The sequence below is a fragment of the Gavia stellata genome, chromosome 3 (genome assembly GCF_030936135.1).
Source record: "Gavia stellata isolate bGavSte3 chromosome 3, bGavSte3.hap2, whole genome shotgun sequence".
In the NCBI taxonomy this organism is placed as follows: Eukaryota; Metazoa; Chordata; class Aves; order Gaviiformes; family Gaviidae; genus Gavia; species Gavia stellata.
The window spans coordinates 36,924,051-36,951,513 of record NC_082596.1 but is presented as its reverse complement, the minus strand read 5'-3'; the positions used below and the strand labels follow the sequence as shown (position 1 = coordinate 36,951,513).

General features: G+C 39.5%; 1 protein-coding gene across 1 annotated transcript; it reads left to right on the top strand.

Annotated features, from left to right (window-relative positions):
• Positions 1 to 11,187: 11,187 nt before the first annotated feature.
• XKR9 (XK related 9) lies at positions 11,188 to 23,476 on the top strand. Its single transcript, XM_059815814.1, has 3 exons — positions 11,188 to 11,462; positions 21,532 to 21,755; positions 22,833 to 23,476. The coding sequence occupies exons 1-3, from the start codon at positions 11,188 to 11,190 to the stop codon at positions 23,474 to 23,476; spliced, it is 1,143 nt and encodes a 380-aa protein (XP_059671797.1).
• The last annotated feature ends 3,987 nt before the right edge of the window (positions 23,477 to 27,463 follow it).

Genomic DNA, 27,463 nt, shown 5'->3' with positions numbered 1-27,463 from the left:
CAGCAGCAACCCGCAAACGCCCCCCACCCGGCTCCGCTCCCCTCACACCACCGCCGACGGGCGAGGACGGGAAGGCGGAAGCCACTCTTCCCCCTGCTCCGCCTCCCGGCGCCGGACGCGGGGCCTTCCGCCCGGCTGTGAGGCGAGGCGGCTGTGAGGCGGCTCGGTTGCCGCCCTCAGTGAGGCGGCTCCTCACGGCCCACGGCCACGGCGGGGCACCGGCGGGTTTTCGCTGAAAACTTGGCCTCTAGGAACAAACACTGTGGTAATTCAGTGGAATAAAGGCGATGCTCTCCTTTGAGGAGTCGGTGCCTCGCTGCTGCCCGGTGAGAGGCAGGTCCAGGCTCTGCTGGCTTCTTCCAAAAGCTGGGAGGAACTTGTGGTAGCCACAGCTGCATCTTCTGTATAGTCTGAGAACATGCTCACTTACAGCATATATAGGAGCTATATATACTCCTGTATGGCATATAGGAACTATATAGGATTCAGCATTTTTGAGAAAATTGGGGAGCTTCTGGAGAGAGTCCAGCAAATGGCCACTAAGGTGATGAAGGGACTGGAGCATCTCTCCTACGGGGAAAGGCTGAGAGGGCTGGGACTGTCCATCCAGGAGAAGAGAAGGCTTAAGGATATCTCATCAATGTATACACTATTTCTGTATCAGAAACAGTGTGGCCAGCAGGAGCAGGGAGGTGATCGTGCCTCTGTACTCGGTGCTGGTGAGGCCGCACCTCGAATACTGTGTTCAGTTTTGGGCCCCTCACTACAAGAAGGACATTGAGGTGCTGGAGCGTGTCCAGAGAAGGGCAACAAAGCTGGTGAGGGGTCTGGAGCACAAGTCTTATGAGGAGCGGCTGAGGGAACTGGGGTTGTTCAGCCTGGAGAAGAGGAGGCTGAGGGGAGACCTTATCGCTCTCTACAATTACCTGAAAGGGGGTTGCAGAGAGGTGGGTGTTGGTCTCTTCTCCCAAGTGACTAGCAACAGGACAAGAGGAAATGGCCTCAAGTTGCACCAGGGGAGATACAGACTGGATATTAAGAAAAAGTTCTTACTGAGAGAGTGGTAACACAGTGGAATAGACTGCCCAGGGGGGTAGTGGAGTCACCCTCCCTGGAGGTATTCAAGGAGTGTGTGGATGTGGCATTGTGGGACGTGGCTTGATGGGCATCGTGCTGTGTGGTGGGTGGTTTTTTGTGTGGTGGTTTTCGTGGGTGGGTGGGGTTTTTTTGTGTGGGTTGTTTTTTTTTTTTTTGTAATAGTTGGACTTGATGATCTTACAGGTCTTTTCCAACCTTAGTGATTCTGTGATTCTGTGATTCTATACAAATACCTGAAGGGAGGATGCATAGATGATAGAGCCAGGCTCTGTCACAGGGCCATTGCCTCTGGTTCTGTCACGGCGCCCAGTGACAGGACAAGAGGCAATGGGCACACACTGAAACACAGGATGTTCCCTCTGAACATCAGGAAACACTTTTTGACTGTGAGGGTGACCGAGCACTGGCACAGGTTGTCCAGAGAGGTTGTGGAGTCTCCCTCCTTGGAGATACTCAAAAGCCGTCTGGACATGGTCCTGGGCAACTGGCTCTGGGTGGCCCTGCTTGAGCAGGGGGGTTGGACCAGATGCCCTCCAGAGGTCCCTTCCCACCTCAGTTGTTCTGTGACTCTGTGAAATTTTGTCACTGTCATCCAAGTAGTAATACTGTGTTTGCAAACAGCATTCATTCTAGATCCTGCAAGGTGCTGAAATTCACCTGTTTGGCTTTGCAGTGTCCCCTCTGAAACCCCTGATTAATTGCCTTTCAACTGGCATTGTTAGAGAAATTAGAGCAGACTTGTGCTCTCCCTAAAGTACCTGTAAATGAAGAATAAAGATAATTTAACCTGAAATTAAATCAGGTAATATTACTGTGGCCAACTTTACCAATAGTAGAATTTCAAATACTATCTGATTGTTTTATAACTATATAAGACCCTATATATTACCTTTTAACAAGTAAATATATTTATAAGGTGATAATAGCAATACAAAACACAAAAATGTGTTTGGTGGTAGTATATTTTTTGCTTAAATGATTTTTCATTATATGAAAATACAGTTGCAATCCTTATATGTGATCCGGGGCCATTTCTAGGATTTGCAGGGGCAAACAGAACAGATTGCCACTGTCTTCTGAAGGGGCAGAAATCCCCAAACATGACCTTGAGAGGCAAGTTTCCAATTGGCTTGTTAGATACAAACAACTTGGAGTACAGCAGGGAACTGAAAAACAAAACTTTGTGACCTCAACAGAACTTTGTAACTTCACAAAACTTCAAAGTTTAAATTTTTTGGTTTGCTTAAGCGCTAATGTGGGCAAGTAGTACATGCAATACATGCTGGGAGATGAGCTATTAAAGGCTTCAACATACTAACAAAGGTCTGCGTCTTGCCATGCATGACAAACTGGTGTTTCCCCCTCTAACACTATGCTTCTTTCCTTCTTGCCGCACTACTGGTTCTCAGTCTGCCACAGATCCACCTGACGTATTTGGCTTCCTGGACAGCACGAGGCAGAGGATGGCATGAGGCAGGGAGGCAGCTCTGAGGTAGGCCCTCCTACCTGCCTAGCCATGCTGCACTTGCTAGTGTCGACTCACAACTCCCGATTTTCAGCTGGCCTCCAAGGTCAGAGAACAAATGGTGCCTTTCAGCTGCCTCGTCACACAGCAGCACTGCATCTTCGCTGTCCAGGGACCAACAGCATACTTGCCTCTAGGCTGTTTCATCAGTGCTAATTTAGCTACAGTTAGTACGCTTGTTAGTGCTAGCTAACCCTCCGGCTACACAAATAGTATGCATTACCTTGCAGTCACCCATTCAGCCAAACAGTTTGCTTTGTGACACACAAGAGGCTTGCGGGCAGTACATTGTGCAGGCCTATATTACGCAGCAATTAAAAAAATCTACTCCTGGGCATGGATTTCGATTGCAGCTGTTAATTGCCAGGCATCACAAAAGGCACAGACAGAAACTGTGCCACAGTACCGGTACTGGCCAACCTTATATTTAGGCCTTCAAGCCAATTTCTTTGATTTATCTGATAAATCAAAACTTTACTTATTTGGTATATAGAACTATTACTTTTTTTTGTTTGTTTTCAAGCTCATCAAAGCATGAACCACAGACAACAGAAGGATGTTTCAGGTCAAAGGAAAGAAGCCTTTTTGTTCGCAGGTATGCTGCTGAAGTAAGCAAGACACCTCTACAAACACTATTTCAGTCTCTTCCCATATAATTTTCCTGTCTATTGTTTTATAAGAAACTGTGACTAGAGCTGAACTTACCTAATTGTGAGGTACCCTATTATGCTGATTTTGTAGCACACGTGTATACCTATTTGGTAGTACGTTGAACACATTTTCAGTCCTTAGATAAAGTTGAGTTGCTGTGTCGTTAGAAGAAGGTATTACCTAAGCAAAGGCAAGTTGTGTATTTCAGTGGTTTCCTATTTCTAAGAAAATTATGAAAGTTTAGAGATTTCTGAAATGATATACCCAAAGTTTTACATGTCATTGATAACTCAGAGGTAGTAAGGTGCCAGTTATTTTTAATATCACGAGAATTCTTTTTTTTTATAAATTAAGAAATGTTTGGGGAACTGTAGATTTGTTCCCCGGGGAATGCTTATTACTAGTATTACTGTCCTGTAGTAAAAGAATAAATTTTCTTCTATTAGGCAGGACCTGTGAATCTGTTTCGTCTGTAGGTGGCAGCAGTGGGTGCCTTTGGAGAACGAAGTGCCGGTTCTTTCTTCTGCAGTCGTCTTCATTTCCTGCACAAACCTATCGATTTAAAAATTTCTCTTGTATTTCCCTGTTATTTCTCTTGTATTTCTCTGTATTTCTCTGTTATTTCTCTTGTAATACAGGGGTTATAGGCACGTAGTGAAAATCTTGCTATTTTTAAAGTGGTAGAAGCAAATATGAGTGTATAGCCTTAAGTTCTTTTGGTTCAGTGACTGTTTTATGTTAAGACAAAATTTTGAGGGGGAAAATATTCTGAAGCAGAGAATGGTAGACTACCAGTAAAAAAAAAAAAAGAAAAAAAGCTGAGTTTCAATAAACCTAAAGTGAGATTGTTGGTGATATACAATGTGATATTTGATGGAGTATTAATTTTCGACAACTATGAGATACGTAAAACTGCAATTTGGTGTTTTTGAAAATCCCACAAGGTCACTGTTTGCATTTTTAGCACTCAAGAAACCTTTGAGTACTGGTACTTGGCCGCCTTCCCTTTTTAGGCATAACTGTTGAGGATAAATGCCTCTCCACTGTGGCTGTGTAATAGCCTAATAGATCTAAATACAAGTATGTAATGCTGTGATAATTAGACAGAATCAATTGAATAGCACATATAAAATTTCTTGAGATACTTATCTTCGTAGACATTGGTACGTGAAAGCCTTGTTGGGAGCATTTTTGGTTGGTAGGTTTTCGTGTTATTTTAATACAATTCTTGCCGGTATTTATAAAACATATTTTAAGTAAGATATGCATATATTTCTTGGTACTTGCAGACTTTTTCTTACTGTGTTTTTATGCTTGTTACCTGGTATAGAGATAAGTAAAGAGACCTCTAAACCAAAAAGAAGTGAAGCAGGTTTTGCAGAGGAAATGCAGACTGCAAGATTCCTACATTAAGAGGCAGCATTGTGTAGAAAATGTAGAAAGCTGGATCAGCTGGTTTGTAGGAGATGATTAGGGGGGATGATGAAGGGACTGGGCCATCTCTCCCATGAAGAAAGGCTAAGAGAGCTGGGACTGTTCAGTCTGGAGAAGAGCAGGCTCAGGGGAATCTCATCAATGTCTATAAATACCTGAAGGGAGAGTGCAGAGGACAGAGCCAGGCTTTTTTCAGTGGTGCCCAGTGACAGGACCAGAGGCAACGGGCACCAAGTGAAACATGGGATGTTCCCTCTGGACATCAGGAAACACTTTTTCACTGTGAGGGTGACTGAGCACTGCCACAGGTTGCCCAGAGAGGAGTCTTCATCCCTGGAGATATTCAAAAGCCGTCTGGACACAGTCCTGGGCATCCTGCTCTAGGTGGCCCTGCTTGAGCAGGGGGGGTTGGACCAGGTGACCTCCAGAGGTCCCTTCCACCCTCAGCTATTCTGTGACTTTATGAGATTCTCCTAGAAATCTGTATGTTAATTCTGCTCAGAGCATAAATACTCCATGTGAGTTCAACTTTTGGGTTCGCTGGACAGATGACCAGCGTTCTGCTGTAGCAGGGTATCAAGTAGCAGCAGTGGTAGAAAACTGCTGACAGCTTGTACAAGTATATTGGAGTAATTCATGAAGAATCAAGAGAAGCTATTACAATGAGGGGAAGTCATCAGCCAATACACTCTTTCAAGCCGTTCATTTTCTTCTGTAATTTTCTTCCATTAATACCAATGGCAAAGCCATTCATTGACTGCAAAGCTGAAGTATCAAAAGTGAAGAGAGACTTCCACAGTGAATCTTCAGAAATCCTGGGTTCTTTCAGGTTGCTGTTCCATCCTGTTTATTTCTATGCTAGTCATGGTGAGGACCTTAGTTTCTGATGTCTGGAGTAAGTTGACTGTTCCGAAGATAAAATATCCAATGTCCTGTTAACACTAATCAAAGCAGAGAAAAAAGGTCGCTCCTACCCCATTTGGAAGCAAATAAAAAGTTGTGTACTAAGTACCATAGGAGTTTTGTCACAATTTAGAGATGTGCTGTCTTCGATGGCAAGTCTAACTAGAAAACAAATAAATCATCCAGCCAGTAATTTAGCTCATGAGCTGCTTGATTTACACTCCAAGAATCAGATACACAAACGTTGTCTCTCTCTCCGTACTATGGAGTTTTTGTCATTTTTTAATAATAAAGGTCACACAGCAATGAGTTTGTGACTTGGCTGATTTAAGATGCCTTCTTTTAAAGCTGTAGAAGCTTAGTCACTAATTGGGCAAATAGCTTGCAAAGCCTGTTGCAAATTTAAAAAAACTGAGGTGGAGCTATAAGAATTTAAAACTATATACCAAACTCAGTATGTATTTATTGTATATTAATGTATTTATTGCTCTGCTGCTAAATTATGCATATTTTTGTAATTCAGGTAGAACATATCTCAGATGACCAACATTTTTCATACATAAAGGAATTATATTAATCATTGACTAAGATTGGTAGAGATTTTTTAGGATTTAAAAGAAGTTTACGTTGTACTGGAGGGCAGTTGCTTTTCAAATCTAGCCCGGATCTGTGGTAAAAGCTGCTAAATGTAGATAGTTTAGTCCACAGTCAGTTTGCCACAGTCTCGTCTTGTCTGCAGCTATTCTTGCAGTCTCATCCATCGAAGTCCCAGTGAAGTGAAGGTTGTGAAGAACCAGTGGTCCAGTCCGTTCTGGTGGATGTTATGCAAGTGGAACAATCAAGTCAGGGGAATACAAGACAGGATGGGCGTGATGAATCACTTTTGGTTTTCTCTGCAAAGATTACATAGGTTTATGCTGGTATCAGACGTTCAAGTTGCTACAAAAGCACACAGTAGCTTAGTCCAACATTGAAAGAAATATTGTCCACAAAAGCTATATTCTAACATAGTGCTTGTATTCATTTGGTCATTTATAGGACAGAACAGGTGTCATTGTAATTGCTGAGCTGCTGCTTCTCTCAAGTCACTGGGATTTTATTGTGGAGCAATATACAACTACATTTTCAATTAGTGAATTCATGATGCTCACAGCCATTATGAAGAGCTTGTTGGGCATGCACACAGTAGGCCTGTTATCTTTGAATCATCTCCAAGATGATTCTGCACAGGCAGAAAGGCGTCTGCCACATCTCTTCAGAAAGCCATTACGCATTGCCCCACTGATGTCCTAAGGTGTTTTCCCAATGTGTTGTCTTGCAGGAATGAACCATGTGCAATTGAACCAGGAATTCTGCAGTACTGCTTTGGATTCAAAAAACTGGTTTTTTAGCTTTGGAAAATTAACTTATCTGTTGATTCTGTTCTTCAGGTGATGACATGAAAATAATGGTATTTCAAGCACTGCAAGAACTGCTTAGGGTTAGGATGTTTCTAACCTATAAGGGGGAAGCAGGAAGGAACACAAGAAAAGGCAAGCACTGATGTTATGTTTGCTATGAAGACACTGATAGGATTGTATCTCCTGTCCAGAGAGCTGGAAATGCTATGGACTGCTCTGGCTGAGGGTATGAATCCTGTGCAGCACAGTCATAGAGGCTGGATCACAACACCTGCTCCTTGTACCCTGCAGCTCTTTTAAACATGCATAAAAATTGTATGTTGAGTGCCGATACCTCAGCTGGAGCAGACTCTTGCTAACAACTATAGTTTTATCAGAGCAAAAAAAATTTAATCGCTTGTCCCTGGACATGCGCAGTCTCTTCATGTATCATTGCACAGAAAAGCTTTTGTGCCTATTTTAAAGTGTGTTCTACTACAGTTTTCAACTATAGACAAAAAAATTCTTCTTTTTTCATAAATTTTTGCTATATATAAATATGCATACAAATAAATAAAGGAATATATATATAAACAAACATATAATATAAATACACACATATACATGTATAAGTTTCCATAAATATCTATTGGCTTTTGCTCAACAGGTCTAACAAACTAAAGTCTAAGTTTGAACATGCGTACACAGATATATAAGCATATAGAGGGAAAGTGGTAATTTTTTTTTTTTTTACTTTTATGGCGTAAAGTGTGAAATTAATTTATTGCAGGGAATTTTATAATATATTAAACTCACTATTAAATATAGACAGGGACTTCTAAACCAAATTTTTAGAATAGAATTTTTATAATATATTCATAAGAATGACAGTTCTTGACAGGTTGCAAATCATTAACTGTGTCACATGGTTTCCATGGGATTTTAGTTTCAGTTTGTGTTATATCAGTAAGCCCTTTAACTTTTCTTGGATTGCAAGTCTTGTAAAGGTATGGATGGGAAACTTGTGAATATGCAAATCTACAAATTTTTAAAGTGAAAAATCTCTATCCATGGCCAGTATTAAGGTAAGTCTGCATTTTGTAATAGCATTTTAAATGTACTGTGAGAACTGAAGGCCTTGGTAATCACAATTTATTGTTTCTGCTTTATCACAAAATGATTCTGTAAAAGTACATTAGTTTTTAAAGCAGGCTTATATTTATGTTGGCTGACAGACACTTTACTCTTCTTGCTCCTGTCATGTGAGATTTCTTATGTTTAATAAGACCGTGGACAATACAATTCTGAGTGATACAAGACACTCTGTGCTGCGGCACTTAATTGTACCCCACCTGGTACATGAGACCACGGTGCTCTTTGGAGTGCTATCATGCATAAAATATAGAGGATATTAAGGGCTGAGATCTTCCACAGAGATTTTATGTGCACCTGTGAGCACGCATTCTTGCTTGGGCTTGGAATTAAGACATTGGACATTCGGGAATACAGATTTGTGAGTCTCTGGTAGATATTTTTAGGTTACCATGAGCACAATGTAACCCCTGTGTCTTACCAGCCATTCTAAGGCTCTTTGAAGTCTAAATTTGTTATTCAAGGTAATTATGAGACTGTGAGCAAGCTGACATGCTTGATAATGTGTAGCTCCTCATTTATCTCAGTTTACCTGATGGCTTCATGTACTACCACCAAGATGTCTATAGACAGGTCTGCAGATTGTCGGCACGGCAGCAGTTTGGACTGTATATGTGTCAGAAGTAGAAATCACCTGGCTCACAGCTACTTTTCATGCTGTTGTTTCAGAGGAGTCTGGACATAGCCTGTAAAACTTCCTTTCTTATTAGGGATGATATGATAATGAGATAATTCCTTTTTGTGAAGTGCTTAGTTACAAAAGGATAGGAAGGTTGTGAAGAGGGAGGAATCCAGTTACCCTATTTATTCATTTCAAGTACAAAATTAGAAGCTACTCCTTGCCACTCAAGTGTCTAGTACGGTATTACTCATTAAATGTGAACCTTGGTATACTGCCTACTTCGGCCATAAATTGCCTATTCAAAGAACTTTCTGTTTGGATCCAGTTATTGACTTACCTTTTACTGTTGTGTTTCCTGCAACAGTCAAATAGTGAACCTGTTTGGTTTTTTTGTTGTTTGTTTTTTTTTTTAATCTGTTCTAAAGGCCGTGCATAATGTTCGTGTTACAAAAAAGGATACAGCTTGACAAAGGTGGTACATCAAGTTGCAGAATGACATGATATTCTTATATAAAGTGAATACAGTTTCCTTTGGAATTTTTTTGAATGAATCCTAGCAATAAACTCTTAAGTTGGTTCATACACAAGTTTTCAGATATGAAACAGTTGTAAACACAAAGTTCAGTTTATGCTGGACTTTGTACCAAAGTCCATTTCCCTGAATCTGACTGTGAATTGCGTGTGAATTGCATTAGTGATTTGAAAGAGATTAGTGGTACTTTATTGGAGAGGATAGGAAAGAACAGTGAAAGGATTCCAGCTATCCCAGCTGTAAGATCGCCTGATCTTTCTGACCTCTTCTGGACCAGGACATGAAACCTAAGTAGGAGATAGAACAGGAGGCTAGAAATAGCTAAGGCCTAGATCCAAAAAAAATAACGTTTAGACACCCAGCACCTTTTTAGGCTGTTATGTTCCCACTTGTCTTCATTAGGAAATTAAGAGCTTAAGTTCTGTCTTTTGGATTTGTACCTGGGTCATAGCATAGACTAGCCCAGTCAACACAAGCAAAGAATAGTCATTACCTTTCAAAAGCGTTGTTCACGGGATATTAACCAATTATCTCATTTCATTCCTCCGTGGCAGCATGCCTAAATTCACAAAAATCCAAAGGAGACCTGCCTCCACACGGCCTTCCCCTGCCCTGAGTTCCCTGGCATAGCTGTTCCCCATGTATTGTCTGCTGCTGTTTGACAGTGGCACCAGCCCATACCCAGTGCTTTGGCATGTCCTGCATCCCATCCTTTGGGGTTGCTGCCAGCAGCTTTTTCCTAAGATATGCAAATGAAATCAGGGATTTTGTAATTTTAATGTTTATAGCTTTGCAGAGGTGGAAATGAGTGAGAAAAGAATGTATTGCCTTATGGCTTTTCTGTTTCACCACAGATTTTCAGAGGAAAGATGTGTAAGGACTACTAAAAGAGGTCACAAGAATCCTTGCAATGTTAGACAATGTAAATGTAGTTCCGACTGCGAATTGATTCTATTTGTAGTAGACAATGTGGTTAGGTCATCTGTGTGTAGCTACTACTCAGACAGCTTGGGAGCCATTTCCCAAAGAGGTGTAGACTGGTTCAGGTCTGACTCCTTACAAGTCTCTTCAACAGGAGAGCTGCAATCCTATTCAGCACTTTCTTGCTGCATATGGAAAAACGAGTAGAAGTGATAAAGCCACTAGACATACGCACACAAATGCAGTAACAGTTGGAAATGACATAATGATGTGCACTCAGATACAATGGTGTGTACTCAAGAGAGGAGTTTTCTCAGTGTTTTGTGCTGTGCATAGTAAGGGAGAATAGCTCAGAAGTTAAGAAAATTCTGGGAAGGAATCAATCTTTTTTTCCATAAACTGGTTTTAAAAACTACTAGAGTTAAGCTTGTTTCTTAGTATTTTGCAACTATTACGGATTATCTCAACAGCTGCTTGTTAAGTGGAGAGTCATTGTGGTTGGGAGGGTGGGTGACCTCAGCAGGTTCAGAGGTGCAGCTTCTCTTGGGCTGATTGTTCAGAGATATCTCAGTACATTCTGCATTTTGTACTCACTTGTTTAAATGGTGGTGTGAATTGCTGTATGATACTTCAGAAGAAAATATTGTTGCTGCTGATCTTCCTTTTTTCTTCTTTTTTTTAGGAACAGTAATGAAGAATGACTCCATCAATTAAAATGACAATTTACATTTATCTTTTCCAGAATAGACATGTATCAGTGTAGTTAATTTAATATTTAAATCAAGAATCCAGAAAAATGCAAGTCCCTTTGCCATAATAAAAATGCATAACCCAACTTTCCTTTGTATAAAGCACTATAAGCAGGTGGTATCATCAGGAAAAAGACTCCATTGTAGGAAAGCATTTAGATTAATTCTGACTTTCCTTTACATGAAGTGAGGAGAGAATGACAACAGTGACAGTCTAATGCATGATGAAATTTACTAAGCAGAATTTTTATTTTTTAGTTGGTGGAATTATAATTTATATAGTTGATATTGGAGTGGACTTCTGGGTAGCTAGTAAATATTTCTATCAAGGACAATATTGTTGGGGTATATTAATACTGTGTTTTAGAGGTCTTTCATCATTAATAACTCAGGTATTCAGTTATGAGTGGTTTAAAAATGACTGGGAAGGTACTGGTACTGGGAAGCTGAAATGGATTTTTCTAGTTCATCTCTTTCAGTGTGGAATTTTTATAAGGTAAGCACATTTTAAAATTTATTTTAAAATGACAAATCCTATTGCTTTAAGACAGTTTATTAAGAAATGCTTAATATGGCTTCAGGGACAAAACCACTTCTGGCCTTAGCAATTATTGCTCCATGTAAGCAAATGGATTTTTGTCTGCTTATGCCAGGGGTAAATTATGTCAGGTTTTGTTGGAAATGTAGATCTTCTTTCATTTTACCTGTAAGTAATAATTTCTATGATTCTATCTCTATTTTATCATCCTAACTCTATTTGATTCATCAGCCTTTTGATATGGCATATCTAATAAACATGCTTGCTTTACAGGGTAATACTGTTGTAACTGATAAATGTAAGTTTTTAAAGTGATGTTAAGAAGGGAATTCATATGATTACACTAAGCAGGTGAGACAGCTGAAGCAAGAGGTAATTCTTTAACCTGAGGGTTCAGGAGAGACATGAATAGTTGAATAGTTATTAAGAATACTTGCAGCAGTACTTCCTGCAGGGACTGAGTTAATGGTGACAGGAGCCTTTGTTTGCTGAAAGGCACATATCCAGGAATAGTTTAACATACCATATGCTTAACATTCTGTGGTGGCTTTGCTATGAAATTATCATTATAATTATAGAGATCATTTGAGCCAAGATTTTACTTCCATTTTAAAACTGAGGTGAAAGCTGTTGGCAAAAGTCCTGAATTTTAATTATTTTGGGTATGCAACATGCGAGAAACATGGGTGAATATAGACGTATTGGAGACACTTAATAAAATACTTATTTAAAATGCCTCCTTTAACTTCCTATACTAATCTGTGGACAGCAATGAAAGATATATTTATGCCAATGTAAAAATTCCCCTTACACGCATGTTTATTCACTTGATGTTATCATGGATTAAGGAAAATTATGGATTTTTTACATGTCACAATTAACTTTTGCCTTTCAGTATTCCTTTTCCTTTTGTCCGTCAGCTTTACTTTCCTGTTCCTCCTCCTCTTACTGTCCTGAAGTGTTAGAATTCACAAAGGAGTGTTTACTGACAGGTTTAAGTTTTCTGGTGTCAGGTATTAGAAAAACTTAGAAATACTACATTTTGAAGAAAAAGAAAATCCTTCTTCAATTTTATTGGATGGCTTCTTATTCACTAACGAGATCCATGGACATGGGGTGGTTTCATGTGAGATATACCAACACCTGGGCACAGGGACTCTACCAGGTTCTGCCTTTTAGAGGGGGTGTCTCAGGGCCCACTGTGGCACTCATTTTTTGTCTGTCCCCAAGGCTTTTCATTCTCAGATATGGCTGGGAGTACCATTTTTGTGCTCGTGACTTACAAACCTGCTCCTCTGAGTTTGTTTCTTCCAAAGGGAATTAGAGCCACGACCTCTCTTTCTGATAACTGATGATAAATGTTAAGTCAGTAACCACGGTGCAGAATGGCAGAAGCTGCTCTTTCAATGTCTGGCCGAAAACCTCCCTTCTTCCCCTTTCTCTTACATGACCTCATTCTCTGTAATCAGTTCAGGACTGTAATACTGGTTTCACCTTTGGTGTGGTTTTACACTCCCAGGTTGCCCCTAGAATTTTCTGCTGACGAGTGCCTATATCTAAGACCTCACCTTTCAACACAAACTTTCAGAATTCAGATCCAAGCTCTGATCGTCTACAACTCTAGATATTGCAATCTTGACTCAGCTTGTATCTATTCAAAATGCTGCTTTTACTGGCAAGTCTTCATGGATTACCTTCATTATTATTACCTTAAGGTAATCCATGAAACTCTTGGATTTACCTGAACTCATATCTTTTCCAATGAATACCTCTTACCGTGAATTTCTGTAATTTTCGAAGCTTCCGTCCCAGAATTAGCCCCATCTTCTCTGAGTGACTTATTATCTAGTAGGCATAATTTTGTCCTGACAGTGCTGTGAACTTGGTCAGCTGTTTTCTATTGCACAAATTATATTTTCTCCTATGCTGCCACTTACGCTTGGAAAAAGTTTCCAAGTTAATATGTCTATATTACAAAGTTCTTTCAGCCACTCCTCAAAATTCAGCAGTGTGATAATGCATACTGTAAAGTATAAACTGATAACAGCAAGCTGACATCTGTGCTTGTACTTTTGTGATCAATTATTATATACTTCCTGTTATATGTGTTTTCTTAGGTGTATCCTTGTACAACTCCCTCCTGTCCTACTTCTTAGTAATTTAATTTATCAAGTTAATTTAGACAATGAGTCTCTCAGGCTTATCTCTATAGTCAATGGATAAAAATAGATTTTGTCAGGAGTCAGGCTGTACTTGTTAAGGTGAGTTTCTCCAGGAGGTCATTTGGGGTAGGAACCTGTATTCTCCATTCACTACAGAGGAAAATAGGGGCCTAACCAGTAAATATGGCTTGGCCAGTGAACTTAGGATGCCTGAAATTATAAGATATGAATACACCTTACCAAATTATCTTCCTTCATTTCTTTCTTTCTTTCTGCCCTTCTTCCCTCTCTCATACGTGTTTTACAATTCTTGCTCTGTCTTCGAAACAGGCAACTTCATTATGTTATGTTTGTACAGTGCACAGCACAATGGGCATCAGTCTAGTTATGTTTCACATCGCCAATGCTAAGTAATAAATATGGAAATAATATGTGAGTATACACTTCTGTACACACATATATTAAAACAGAGAAAAAATGAAATTAAAATTATTTCGTATCTAATAGGACATTAGTTTATTTTAATGGAAACAGTGTAGACCTGTAACCATATTTCATATGAAATGTTATTCTCTGCAAGGAATAAAATTAAGTTGGTAAAGCATATATTAGCTATGCTGACTAAATTTTTTTTCAGCCTGACCCATTTAAATGGGTCACACAGATGTTGGTAGGGTTGAGAACAGGCTGTGGTATAACAGTCAACATTAAGACAATAACACAGTCAGTGAATGTGGAAAAAGGGGACATTTCCCTGGGGCACAATATGGATTCTGGAGTCCACTGATGTGTAGCAGTTTGCAGCATCAGTCAAGGACATCTGAGGAAGACTAAATTTTAACAATTAATAACCTTCACTGTCAGAATAGAAGGCCACACAGGCAGCAGCCATTGTGATATCGGCAGCTGCTATTGTGTCTCTTGCTGCTTAAAGGTAGGTGCAAGATGCCCTGCATCTTTGAACAGGAGCAGATGAAAAAGATTTTTTTGCAAAGATGAATTCTAAATCCATGAGACATCAGAGTAAATGTGAGTGCTTTGCTGAACCTGTCATTATTTCATTACACATTTTTAAAAGGCAATGAGAAAAATTCAGTCAAGATAGGTGATGTTCAGTTTATACTGGTACAGGTTTATCACCTGTTAAGTCACACCCAAACCAAGAATGGATCAAAAATGAGGACTGAAGCTGATAACATGCCTCTAGCAATTTATGTGTATAACAAGAAGTTCCAAAGGAAAAAATAAATAGAGCGGTATTTAAGATACTTAGTGGACGAGGGAAATGCTGTGGATGTAGTCTACCTAGACTTTAGTGAAGCCTTTGATGCTGTTTCCCACAGCATTCTCCTGGAGAAACTGGCTGCTCAGGGCTTGGACAGGCACACTCTTCGCTGGGTAAAAAACTGGGCCCAAAGAGTTGTGGTGAATGGAGTTAAATCCAGTCAGCAGCCAGTCAAAAGTGGTGTTCCCCAGGACTCAGTATTGGGGTCAGTTCTGTTTGATATCTTTATCAATGATCTGGATGAGGGGATGGAGTGCACCCTCAGACACCAAGTTGGGTGGGAGTGTTGATCTGGATGAGGGTAGGAAGGCTCTGCAGAGGGATCCAGACAGGCTGGATCGATGGTCCGAGGCCAATTGTAGGAGGTTCAATAAGGCCAAGTGCTGAGTCCTACACTTTGGCCACAACAACCCCATGCAACGCTACAGGCTTGGGGAAGAGTGGCTGGAAAGCTGCCTGGAGGAAAAGGACGTGGAGATGTTGATCGACAGCTGGTTGAATATGAGCCAGCAGTGTGCCCAGGTGGCCAAGAAGGCCAACAGCATCCTGGCTCGTATCAGAAATAGTGTGGCCAGCAGGAGCAGGGAAGTGATTTTCCCCCTGTACTCAGCACTGGTGAGGCTGCACCTCAAACACTGTGTTCTGTTTTGGGCTTCTCACTACAGGAAAGACCTAGAGGTGCTGGAGCATGTCCAGAGAAGGGCAACGAAGCTGGTGAAGGCTCTGGAGCACAAGTCTTATAAGGAGTGTTTGAGAGAGCTGGGGTTGTTTAGTCTGGAGAAGAGGAGGTTGAGGGGAGACCTTATTGCTCTCTACAACTACCTGAAAGGAGGTTGTAGCAAGGTGGGTGATGGTCTCTTCTCCCAAGTGACAAGTGATAGGACAAGAGGAAATGACTTCAACTTGCGCCAGGGGAGGTTTAGACTGGATATTAGGAAAAATTTCTTCACTGAAGGGGTTGTCAGACACTGGAACAGGCTGCCCAGGGAGGTGGTTGAGTCCCCATCCCTGGAGGTATTTAAAAGATGCGTGGATGAGGCGCTCGGGGGCATGGTTTAGTGGTGGGCTTAGCAGTGTTAGGTTAATGGTTGGACTTGATGATCTTAAAGGTCTTTTCCAACCTAAACGATTCTATGATTCTATGATACCAAGTCAGTGAGGTACAGAGAGTCAATTAAAAGTGGAAAGTTTGTAATGCTACTTTGAGTTAGAGGTTACATAATAATATGTGCTTGATTGCATTTTCTTGATGTAAATTTACTGACCTAAGTATTGAGTTAGTTGCATTAGTTTCATGGACTTAATCCAAGCCTTTCGCTACTTAGAAGATTAATTTTAACATGCAGCAGAGAATATTTTCCTTTGATTAAGGATTTATACGATGCTTTGAACTGTGACTGCATGACCAGAATTTAGAAGGGACAATCATTGCTGCCAGGTCTCTTTCACACCCTCCCTGCATGAATTTCTAAATGGCACCCAAATCTTTATCAGTGTAGTTTGATGAGATGGGACATGAAGTGTAGTACTGGGATTGTGGTGGAAAGTCCTCAGTGGAAGTCTGAGGGGAAATGTGTAACATGGAAGGGAGTTTATCTGTGACATGTGAAGGCTGTGAAGCAACAGAAAACAAGTAGCTGTCACACCTGTGAATTCCCAGTCATGCTTGGAGATCCAGAGCCTTCCTAATTTTACAGGAGACCAGGAGCAAACTTCATCCCTTATGAAATGATGATCAAAATGTAGGAGTGTCTCAAGAACAGAGAGACAGTGGAGCTGTATTTCAATGAGTGTTTGTAACAAGTAGGAGTCCTATCATCTGTGTTCTCCACAAAGCAACACTACAAAGGCAGAAACCTTTTTTTTTTTTCCTATCAAAGTGAATATGATATTTAGAAACACTGATAATTCTGTTCACATATTACAATTCCAGTTGTAAAGAAATTGTGATTTTTTTACTCTGTTAGCTTCCGAGCAGCTTACATACCCTGGATTAATGAAAAAAAGGTCCTCATTAATGAGTTTAGAGGGAGAAAAAGTAAATGGCAACCCTGTGTTTGTCTGTGTTAATGACACACTACCCCTACCCATTTCACCTTCAGTTTAAGTTGTACCTTTACTTAAAATACAAAACGAATCCAATACTTTCGATTAATATACTTTTATTCCAGTCAAAGTAGCTTTTTACAAGCCTTTTTTTTCAGTTTATGAAGATTGAAACATGGAGCTGCTATGGCAATAGATATATAGGAATATAATTATGATAGGTTCATAGCAGGCACAGTGTTTAGGTGAGTCATGGACATGATAAAGGAGAAAATTTGGGTCTCATCTATCCCTTAGAACAGACTGAACTTTGTCCTTGGCTGTGAATGCGATTGCCCAATGTTAGGCCTAAAAGCTGGCTATGGGCCCTTCCTAAAATGTCCAAATATTGCATGCCAAATGGGCAGATGGGAATGGGAGTGTAAAAGCAAAATACTCTTAAAGGATAAAAGATTTGTCACAGTAAACTACAGTGAGTGACATAGGCATGTGGAGCTCAGGGAATACCACCTCACTTAATACACAGACAAAGAGCAATGGAAGTATTTGGACTTCTCTAGAAAAAACAATTTATTTTATATAGTATTCAAAGTCAGAAGTGGACTAACTGAAATCACTACAACTACTGAAAAATACTGTAGCATACCATCTTATAACAATATAAACCTAGTATACCATACTCAGAAAGAATATGCTTCCGAACACTGACAAGTGATTTCAGGTGTGCATCCAGCTGAAATATTTCTTTACAGCATGTCTGGTTCATGCCTTGCATATCGTCTGCATTCTCAGCTGTGAGCGCTGCAGCTTGAAATTTGTGCAGCTGGTTTCCACTTCTTGCTGCTTGGACAAACACAGGCTCTAGTGAATGAGTCCGTGGACAACTAACAGATCAGTCTACCCAATTGTTTTTTCTTGAATACATCGCAAACTCTCCAGATTTTTACATCTTGGATGCAAGAACCAGATGTTTTGGAATACTAATTGTTTTATAAACTGAAAAAGCTATAGATGCCTTGCTGAATAGTTCAGTTCTTTGCTTATGAGTGATTATTCAGAGAACAGTAAATTAAATACACAAAAACATGAAAGTACAAAACAGTTTCCTTTGGGAGTAAATAATGGATCTAGAGCCAGCTCGCAGAATCAATGCATGGCCTGAACATCAGGGCTGCAGTCTATGAATCTCTGCAAGGAGAAGAGCAAAGGATCTTCCCCTAAGGATCCTCAGTAGTAACACAGCTGCTCCAGACCTACTGCTGATGCTTCCAGGTTGCAATTCTCACTTGTATGGTTGACATGCTTTAACATACCAGGGAGTAAGTCATGGTTCCTCCAGCATGTACTTAACTCAGGACCTGCAAATTCTGGCTGTCTCGCTTGTAGCTATGGAAGAACCCCTGACCCTGTCTCCCCTGTGGTCAAAGAATTTGGTCTTTAAAGGCGGCGAAAATGTTAAACTTTTAACACCTGGAGGAGCCAGGAATTCTTCCTAGCTCCCTTGGTAAGCAGAAGGGGACTGTGCTCCGATATCAAGTTGGGTTGAGTCTGTGAGATCTGATGTCTAATGATCTGCTGCCCCCTGTTTTCTATCTGGCGGAAATGCAACTGCATGGGTTTCATGGGGTCCGTAGCGCGTATGATCCAGTGGATTATCAAGGAATCGGGAACCTGCGGCACTTCAGCATGAGTGTTGAAATCATCTCAGATGCAGCCTTATGGAATGGAAGTAGGAGGCAAACTAAGGCACAGGACCTTATTTACTCTCAAAGGAAACTGTTTTGTACTTTTATGTACATTAGCAGGCTTGTAGAACTGTGTAAGATAACCAAGTGATGGTCTGTGGTGTTCTGCTTGACTTCTCAAGAAAATAGATCTGAATGAATGATGTAATCTTCATAATCCAGATGACTACATTCTTCTGTTGGGGGGGGGAGGTCTTTAGCAATGTTTACAATGCTAGAAAAATTGGCTGAATAACAGTACGTTTTCTTGAAAAGGACTGCTTTTGCTGTCCTTACCTGCCAGTTATAGTCAAAATGGGTTCATTGGAGAAGAATATTGGAACATCAAGACATCTGGGAACTGAATAAGCAGAAATAGTCTTGAAAGTGATGTCTGAAGGCTGTTACGCTCAAAATCCTGTTTATGAGCAAACACACAGGGTTTATATATTTATAAAGCCAAGAACCTAGCATAAGTGAGATTTTAACAGTTGATTCCAAGGATCATTATTAGTCTAGATCTATTTATTACAGGAAAAGAAAGAATACTTCTATACATAAAAAGTTTCAGTAATAATAATATGGTTAAAATTGTTACACACATATTTCTTAGTCGCTATCCCTTTTCCTTGTGTTTTTCTCACCTTTCCTCTGCTCCTCTGGGTCTTAAGGTCAGCAGTTTCATTCTGGTGCACAGGGGGGGTGTTACGTGTGGTACCAGTGTCTGGAGTCTTTCTGGGAAGAACATGATGTTCATGTTGATGGTTTCTTCTTCCTCACGCTTAGGATCCACTTTGTGTCTCTTTTGTGTGTTTGTTAACACACTTTAAGACTTTGCTTTCTCTTCATTTCTCTGCATCTTCACATGACATCCAAACTTGGTATATATGGTGCCTTTTACGCATGTCAGATACTATTTCCTTCTTCTCTTTGTTACCCCTAAAACTGGTTTCATCCAGCTCCAGGTCTGCATTTCTATAACTGACCATTGGTTATTTGTTTATAGCTGTGGAGTCTCCAGTGTCAAGCCACCACTTATGCATGTACTCTTCTATACTGCATCCGGTGTCTCCACATCTCGAGACCTCTGCTATCATACCAAGACTATATTTCTCTATTCTATGTCATCATGTCTGTAATAAATATCTCATTCAATATAGACTATCTGCTTGTTACTGTTACCTATGTAAAACCGTGGCTGTACCACACAAAAATAAACAGAAGTAAACCAAATTAGCCACCTGGTCAATTGGAAGAAATCACCATTTTTTCTGCGGAAAATCCAGGCTAAACCAAGTAAAACCAAGGCACAGACAGGTCATGAAAAATTCAAACAGAGCAAGCTTGACAAGCCTCAGACCTAAGGCCTTGCAAAGCTTATGCCGTGTTATGAGCAATGACAGTGCCTGTTATGGTGCTGCAGAGTAACATCGCCTAGTCTACAATCTGCCCAGCCAGTGTTACTGACCACTTGAAATCAAGTAAACAGCAGAAGGGAGCAAGCATTGCTTTGCTTCAAGATAGGATTTACATGCATACTTACGAGGATACTTCTCCCTGCTTTCATTTGTTAACTAGTTCCAAAAGATGCTTTCTTTGCTGCTGAACAGTTCAACTGGAAAGATGTCATTAGCTGTGAAAACCCCTTCTTCTGGAATTGCCCCATTTCTTCTATTATAGCATTACCTGCCTTGCTTGGCTTCCAAAGAACTACTGCAAGGAGTCAGATCATTAACCAGTGCTGTGTATGTGTGTGTGAGTTCATTAGGGACAGTGGAAATACTGTAATTTCCAGCAGCTGGAGCTTTGGTCCTACATGGGGGCATAGCCACCATCCTGTTTTCCTAAACACAGCTATAAAGATTACCATGTACAACAACTGGTTCCTCCCTTAATTATCAAAATGGTTTTTGATTAAAACTGAAGCGTTCTCTCTCCTCTGAGGTGCTATGTCCACCTCCAGGCCTGAAGCAAAGGTCTTGAAAATGGGAATAAGAGCTAGGTTTTATTTATCTCTAAGCAAAGCATTAGAGATACCCTGAACAGAAAAGGTTCTTCACCACACAGAATGTACACCAGTTGTGACTAACTAATTCTATGTATCTTTGCATTTACTACTCTTTTAGAGGAAGTGTTCATTTAGGCTTAATTGAAAATAAACCAGAACTGTTCTAAAAGTCATTCAGGTGTACTCATTTTCCAAGACAAATGGCTTCTTCATGTAAAACCACTCAGATTATTAATAGAATCTGTCAACCCAGGAATCCCTGTGTCTTGAAAATAATTTTCTGAAATGAAAGTCTTCCTGAGTATTTAGAAAATAACACTGTAGTGATTTTTTAAAAAGTCTGTTGTATGTTTATAATTCAACAGATATTATCCTTGGGGCTTATGGATCTATATTATATAGATGTGGATGTTCACAGCTGGCTATTCACTAATAACCTTAGAAGGATACAAACAAAGTGAATGAGTAGGTCAAAGAGAGAGGAGAGATGCTAGGGGAATTTTCAGAAATGCGGTACTTTTAAAAGAATAAGAACCTAACAAAATAATCTTTTTGTAATCTTTATTCAGGAAGTCTCATTCTGTTCTAGTAGTTTTTACACTGCATTGGTATCACTGGGCTTAAATGATTATCTGATATCACTGATATCAGACAAAATTTTATTTTAGTAGAAGGTGCTGGATTACATTCAAAGATACAATGTGAATGGAGAATGAAATGGGACAAATCATTGTTAGGCTATATCATTTTATTGAGTTGTGCTTCTAAAAAACACTGTCTAATCAGGTTGTCTTTTTTATAGGTATTGGTTTGCTTTGAAGTATGGCTGCCAAGCTGCATTTAAACAAAAAAGCAGCGGAGATGCACCAGAAACAGACCCTCCCAACTTCATTCAAAAACAAGCCATTGATGTAGTGACTGATATTAACATGCTCAGGGTATTCAAGACTTTTCTTGAGACCACACCACAGCTTTTTGTGCAGATTTACACCCTCATGGATCATGGCAAAAATAATTTCTGGCAATGTGAGTCTCTCTTTCTCCTTAATTTGTAAGTTGAGTATCTTACCTAAAAAGATAACTCGTGACTGGATAACATTTTAAACATACTTTGGAAGACATAGACTCAACTGTATAATTACTCTGTATTTAGCTAGAATTTCTGTCTAGTAGATGGTCTGTTCTGCTAAATCCATGAGAAGGAAGATTTCACTATACCAAGTCATAATATCTAATAGAAACATAATGATACATCACTTGAAAGTAAACTATTGAATACAATTAGTATATAATTTGCAGAGCAGTTTGTTTTTTGTGCTTTTTTTGCTTTTAAAACTGCTACCTGGGCATCTTGAAATCAGTAATGTATTTAAAGCAGCCCTGTGAGCTGTCACTACCATCATCCATGTTACAGATGAGGGACAGGGTCAGAAAAAAACTAACGATACATCAGCATTGCAGAATGCAATATGATGAAGAGATCCTGGTTCAACTCGCAGAAGCAAGACAGCAGCTGTACCATTTCCAGCTCTAAAACTAGCAGGATTGTTGGCAAGACGTTCATTTACTCATGGCTGGAATTTATCTAACCAAATGGAGAGACCTGCACTGCTGTCTAGTGTTCTTTCATAGTCCATGGAGTCAATAGGTACTCAGAAAAAATGGTCAGACGAATCTCAACTTAAATATGACCATGTGAATGGTCAAGTCTTAGTTACAGATTTCTACATTATAGACATCCCAGAGTCAATATCAGTTGCTGAAACTTAAGTTTTTATGGGCTATTTGCAATACCTTGGGAATTTCTAAGTCATCTGTGTATGGAGATGGCAAATATGACACACAACTTAGGTGAGACCATTAACAGCCAGAGGCCAGGCAAGACAACATAGGCATGCCAAACAGCACTAGGTGCCTAGATTTAGGTAACGAAACTGAGCCTTAAAATTAAGGTGACTTGTTCAGGAGCACAAAGGAAATATAAAATTGGTATAAAGGAAGTGTTAAGAAAGCATGAACTTCTCCAAAAGTTCATTCAGATATTATAATGTAAAATAAGTATCTTTTTCTTTGGTCTAACATTTTTCCTTGTGTTTTGTTTAGATGTTGCCATTATTATGTCTTTTTGTGGTATCTCCTTTTCAACGGTTGATTATCAGATATCATTACGAAAATCTCTGCCTGATAAAGATGAATTTCGTGTGCTTCCCAAGTTAGTATACCTATTCTATAAACTGCTTACCATCACTTCTTGGATACTCAGTATTTCACTGATCACTCTACTACATGTTCGAAGTTCTGTAATTCTGCTGATATTTCTTTGGATCTGTGGCTTCATCTGGACTTTGAAACAACATACGACATTTTGTAAGTCTAAGAAGATGGAATATCTGTACAGAACTGTTGTTGGAATAATTCTAATTTTTACCTTTTTTAACATAAAGGGGAGAAAAACAAAAGTTTGCATTTCTATTTATTATGCTACTCATACTGTTGTAACCTTAGGTATTTTGTTTGTATATATGTTCTGGAAACCTTCCATTATCAAGGAAATACATTTTACCATTGTGAGCATCCTAACTGTTCTTAGTCTGGTGTTAGGTATTATTTTTCTTGTTGCTTATTACAGGCATTTTCACCCCACTGCTTATTGCAGACCACAGGCATGTTCAGATGAAGTTGATGGAGAGGCAGGACAAAAAGATAGCGTGGAAATTAGTAGATTTCAGAATTTCATAATGCAATGAACAGTATAGATTTTTTTTGTGTGGACTTCAAAGCAAATACTTGCTGGACAGTCTGTTTCTTTGTCATTGTTTCTCATGTATCATCACTGAGTAGTACATAATGGACCAGAGTTATTGGCTCTGAATAACTATTGTTTTCTGTGATGTTGTACAAAGCCTTTATAACATGAATATTTCTCTATGTGCTGGTCAAAGTTACTTTTGAAAAAGAATCCATTTAATCTATCCACCCAACACAATCCACTGTTTTAGTTTTTAGCAGTGCAAATAAGACATAGAAAAGCTAAAAGTTAATCAAATCAAAGCTAGTGTTAAAAACATATTCTATTCACTTATGCTGAGTCTGTTAAAAAAAAGGCTTGCTTTTTTTCTTGCTGGAAGGAAAGAGGAGTGCTTTTGAAATAATTGAGGGCAGTGATCCGTTATCTGCTTCTCCCCATTAGTGTAAGAGCTACAGTTCTTCTTTAGATGAGCATAGTTAGAAACTGTACTGTCTTCTCCCTAAATATCCCCTGAAGAAGAATAGCTTTGATTTATGGCTCAATCACTGTCTTGCCACAAGGAAATTTGGGGACATATTTTCAAGCATTTTATCTTCTAGGTGTTTTAATGACTCCTTTATTGGTTTTGTTCGCTTTCACACAACGTTCTGTATTCAGGGGTGATGCCAGCTTATTGTTCTGGATTATAAGAGCAGCCTGAGTGATTTATGGATAGCAACAGGAATCTTGCATGTAAAGGAAGAACTATCTTCCTTGAAGCTTTCCTCTTCTTTGAGCTCTAAGACACAATACTTTAAATGCTGGTTTCCACTGAAATAGGAGGCTATGCAAGCTATGCAGTGGTGCAGTTTCTTTTGTCTTTGTAACTGGAGAAAAGAGAAGCAACTGTTCTGTTGCATTGCACTCACAGGGGCTGGGAAATGATGGAATAACCAGCTTGTCCATCAAGATTTTTTGGCAGAAGGCGAAGTGAAATTAGACAACATTTCAGTCTTGTGTTCAAATGCTAAATCAACAACAAAGGAAATAAGGTTGATAGCCACAGCTTCTTCAGAAATAAAATCTAAGGGGAAGCCTTTCGGAGCTGCTGCGTTTTAAATCTGAATTAGGAAAACTGGGGCTCTTTCTCTCCCCCTCCTTTCCCCTTCCAGTAATTCACATTTGCAGTTAGAGTAGCCACAGGCAAAGGGAGGAAACAGGGTTTGAGAAACGAGATTAGAGATAAGAAAAGCTGATAAACTTTGCCAGGAGCCAAATCTGTTAGCATTATTGATTGACAGCAAACTTCCCTGAAACTTTGGGGGAAGGGCTGATGCTTTGGATGATAATTAGGGTGCTGAAGAGCTGTGTCTTGGACCTTTTGTGTCAAGTCCATGGACTGCAGGCTTCCTTTTTCTTGTTACCCTTCCAGCCCTAGCAAAGGTCAGGGAATTTTCTAAATGTGTTTCTTTCCTGTTCCATTTCCATAGTTCTCTTTACCGGGCCAACCACTTACATGTCCTTAATCCTATTCAAGGAAATTAATTTCTAGGTGCATAGCATGGACTGAATGGTCTGCCTTTCTGAGGATACATATGAAAAAGTGGTGTAGTAAGAAGAATTTACTTCTAAAATCCCTCATTTCCACTTAGGGGTAGAAAAAATCTCTGCCTGATAAAGATGAATTTCATGTGCTTCCCAAGTTAGTATACCTATTCTATAAACTGCTTACCATCACTTCTTGGACACTCAGTATTTCACTGATCACTCTACTACATGTTCGAAGTTCTGTAATTCTGCTGATATTTCTTTGGATCTGTGGCTTCATCTGGACTTTGAAACAACATACGACATTTTGTAAGTCTAAGAAGATCCACTAAGAAAATCCACTTAGAATGTGGGTCCAGAAGTTAAGACGTAAAAAAGCACAATCCATGAGACTTAAGCAATAGTTTTCCTGAAATGAATATATAAAGCAGTACCTTCACTTCTCTCTACTCTGGAAAAGAGATTTGTTTACCCTGGAAAGGCTGCTTAGGTAAGAGAAAAAGCCTAAGGCTCTATCCTGCTTCATGGACCATGATTAGCCTAAGTTCTGTCTCCTTTATCTACAGAGTATTTATTACTAGTGATGGTGCCTTTGGCAGCAAAATGCATGCCTGGTTTTAGGTTGAATGTACTCTTGTTTTGCTATGAAAAAATAGGATCCTAAATAGTGAAGGCTATCCCTATATTGCTTCCCACACTTTTATTGTTTGTTCGTCTGAAATCCTGAGAACAGACTAGGGTAAGATAGTGTGGAAAAGGGAGAATATGATCTCTGTCTTGCAGAAAATCACAAAATTTTGTCTCACCATTATTTGGAAGAAGACCTCAACTTTGTACATTATCTGAGAAGCAGATCTCTGGGGAAATATGAACTTCTGAGAAGTCCTAGTGTGGGAGTTTCAGCCCTGGGTCCTCTAGGTTGTCTGCCTGCTGCCAGATGCCAGAAATCTGAAGCCTGAGTTGCTCTGGAGGAAGATTAGTTTCTGGTGAAGCAAAACAAATTTGTCCTGGTGATTTTTTTTTCCCTTTCAGTGAACTGACAAATTCCAAGTGAAAGTATTTCATTGCCATCTCTCTGGCCAACTCCTAACACTCATTTTCTTTCATGGGAGAAAAGCTGAATGTTGTGCTGCCTTCTGTTGTTCTCCTTATGTCTCCTCATTCCTTCTTCTGTGCCACTGAGAAGAATGCTATACTGAAGTTGAGTTGCTAAGAAAGGCATCTATGTGGCTATTTATGTCACACTAATACAAATACACACCAAACCCAATTACTTAAGTGTCAATCCCTATTTTATGCTTCTAAGTCCTAGTGGATATAAATTTAGCCATATCCTAAAACTGGGAAATCATGCAGATTCTTTTCATAAAGCTTAAACAGATCTCTAGTGTCCTGCCACAGATACTGCAAATGTCTCCATTTTGCTGTCATCAGTGAGAGGGCCTCAAGAGATGGGAATTCCTTTTAGATTGTCCCCTGTATACTTTTATTTATTTATTTTCAACTTTAACATCCTCCCTTTCTCCTTGACCTTGAGTTCACAGTTTTCCCTTGATTCCCTTCATTTTCATAGTTATGAAAATGGCTTATAATTAATTTGGTCATTCTAACTCAGAATCACTGTAGCAGGGAGCAGGGAGGACAAGGAAGCACAGGAGTTAATTCTAGACACATTTCATATCATCAGTGACCACTTCAGACAAAACAAGCAAAGCCCCACTTCACTTAGGTGTAAAGTTCAAACAATAGACTTCATGCATATCCTTTCTGTTCCCCAACTACTCTTAAAATTCAGCTGCCACTCAGTTCATGCATTGTGCCTGACCTTGTCATTTTAATCTAACTGCAAATTGAAAACAAATGTTTTTTTTCTTTTTTGTTAAGTGCTTCCATTACATCTTACAAGAAGTATTTTAATAAGTTAAATAAAAATAATAAACAATTTCTTCCTGTTTTGACTACTGTCAGACCTGGCTAAGAGGGACAACATTCAACAGGATTGTTTTAATTACCCTACTAATATTCAACGTGCCATTTGATGGCATTGGTGAGCTCACCTGATGTACCACAGATAGCACTGATTTATGAAGCCATAATTGGGTTTCCAATAAACATTTGTCAAAATAATGTATTCATTCAAACCAAAGCCTTCTTTATTTATTCATATAAAAGAGCACTTAACTTTCAACAAAGAATTGCCTGCCATCAAAAACACTCCATAAACAGGGGAAATTTATGAAGACACAGTACCAGAGGGTGATCAGTGGAAGACTAAAGTTCACTTTAACCCTTCAGAGTACTGAGTTCCACCTCTTGCTTGTTACTGGTACTATACATATTTATTTCTAAAAGCCCCAAGCCCAAACATTAACCTTTGTATATTTAGAGATTAACGTACTAGCTCTTTTTTCTACCATGGAGTCTTACATCTCAAAGGCGGTTTCAAAACTAAGATGTC

Excerpts from the sequence above, each read along its gene's own strand:
- XKR9 (XM_059815814.1), top strand. The coding sequence starts at position 11,188 with ATGATGAAATTTACTAAGCAGAATTTTTATTTTTTAGTTGGTGGAATT. Across the intron at positions 11,463-21,531 it reads CAGTGTGGAATTTTTATAAG|GTATTGGTTTGCTTTGAAGT; the intron begins GTAAGCACATTT and ends TCTTTTTTATAG. Across the intron at positions 21,756-22,832 it reads CAAAAATAATTTCTGGCAAT|ATGTTGCCATTATTATGTCT; the intron begins GTGAGTCTCTCT and ends TGTTTTGTTTAG.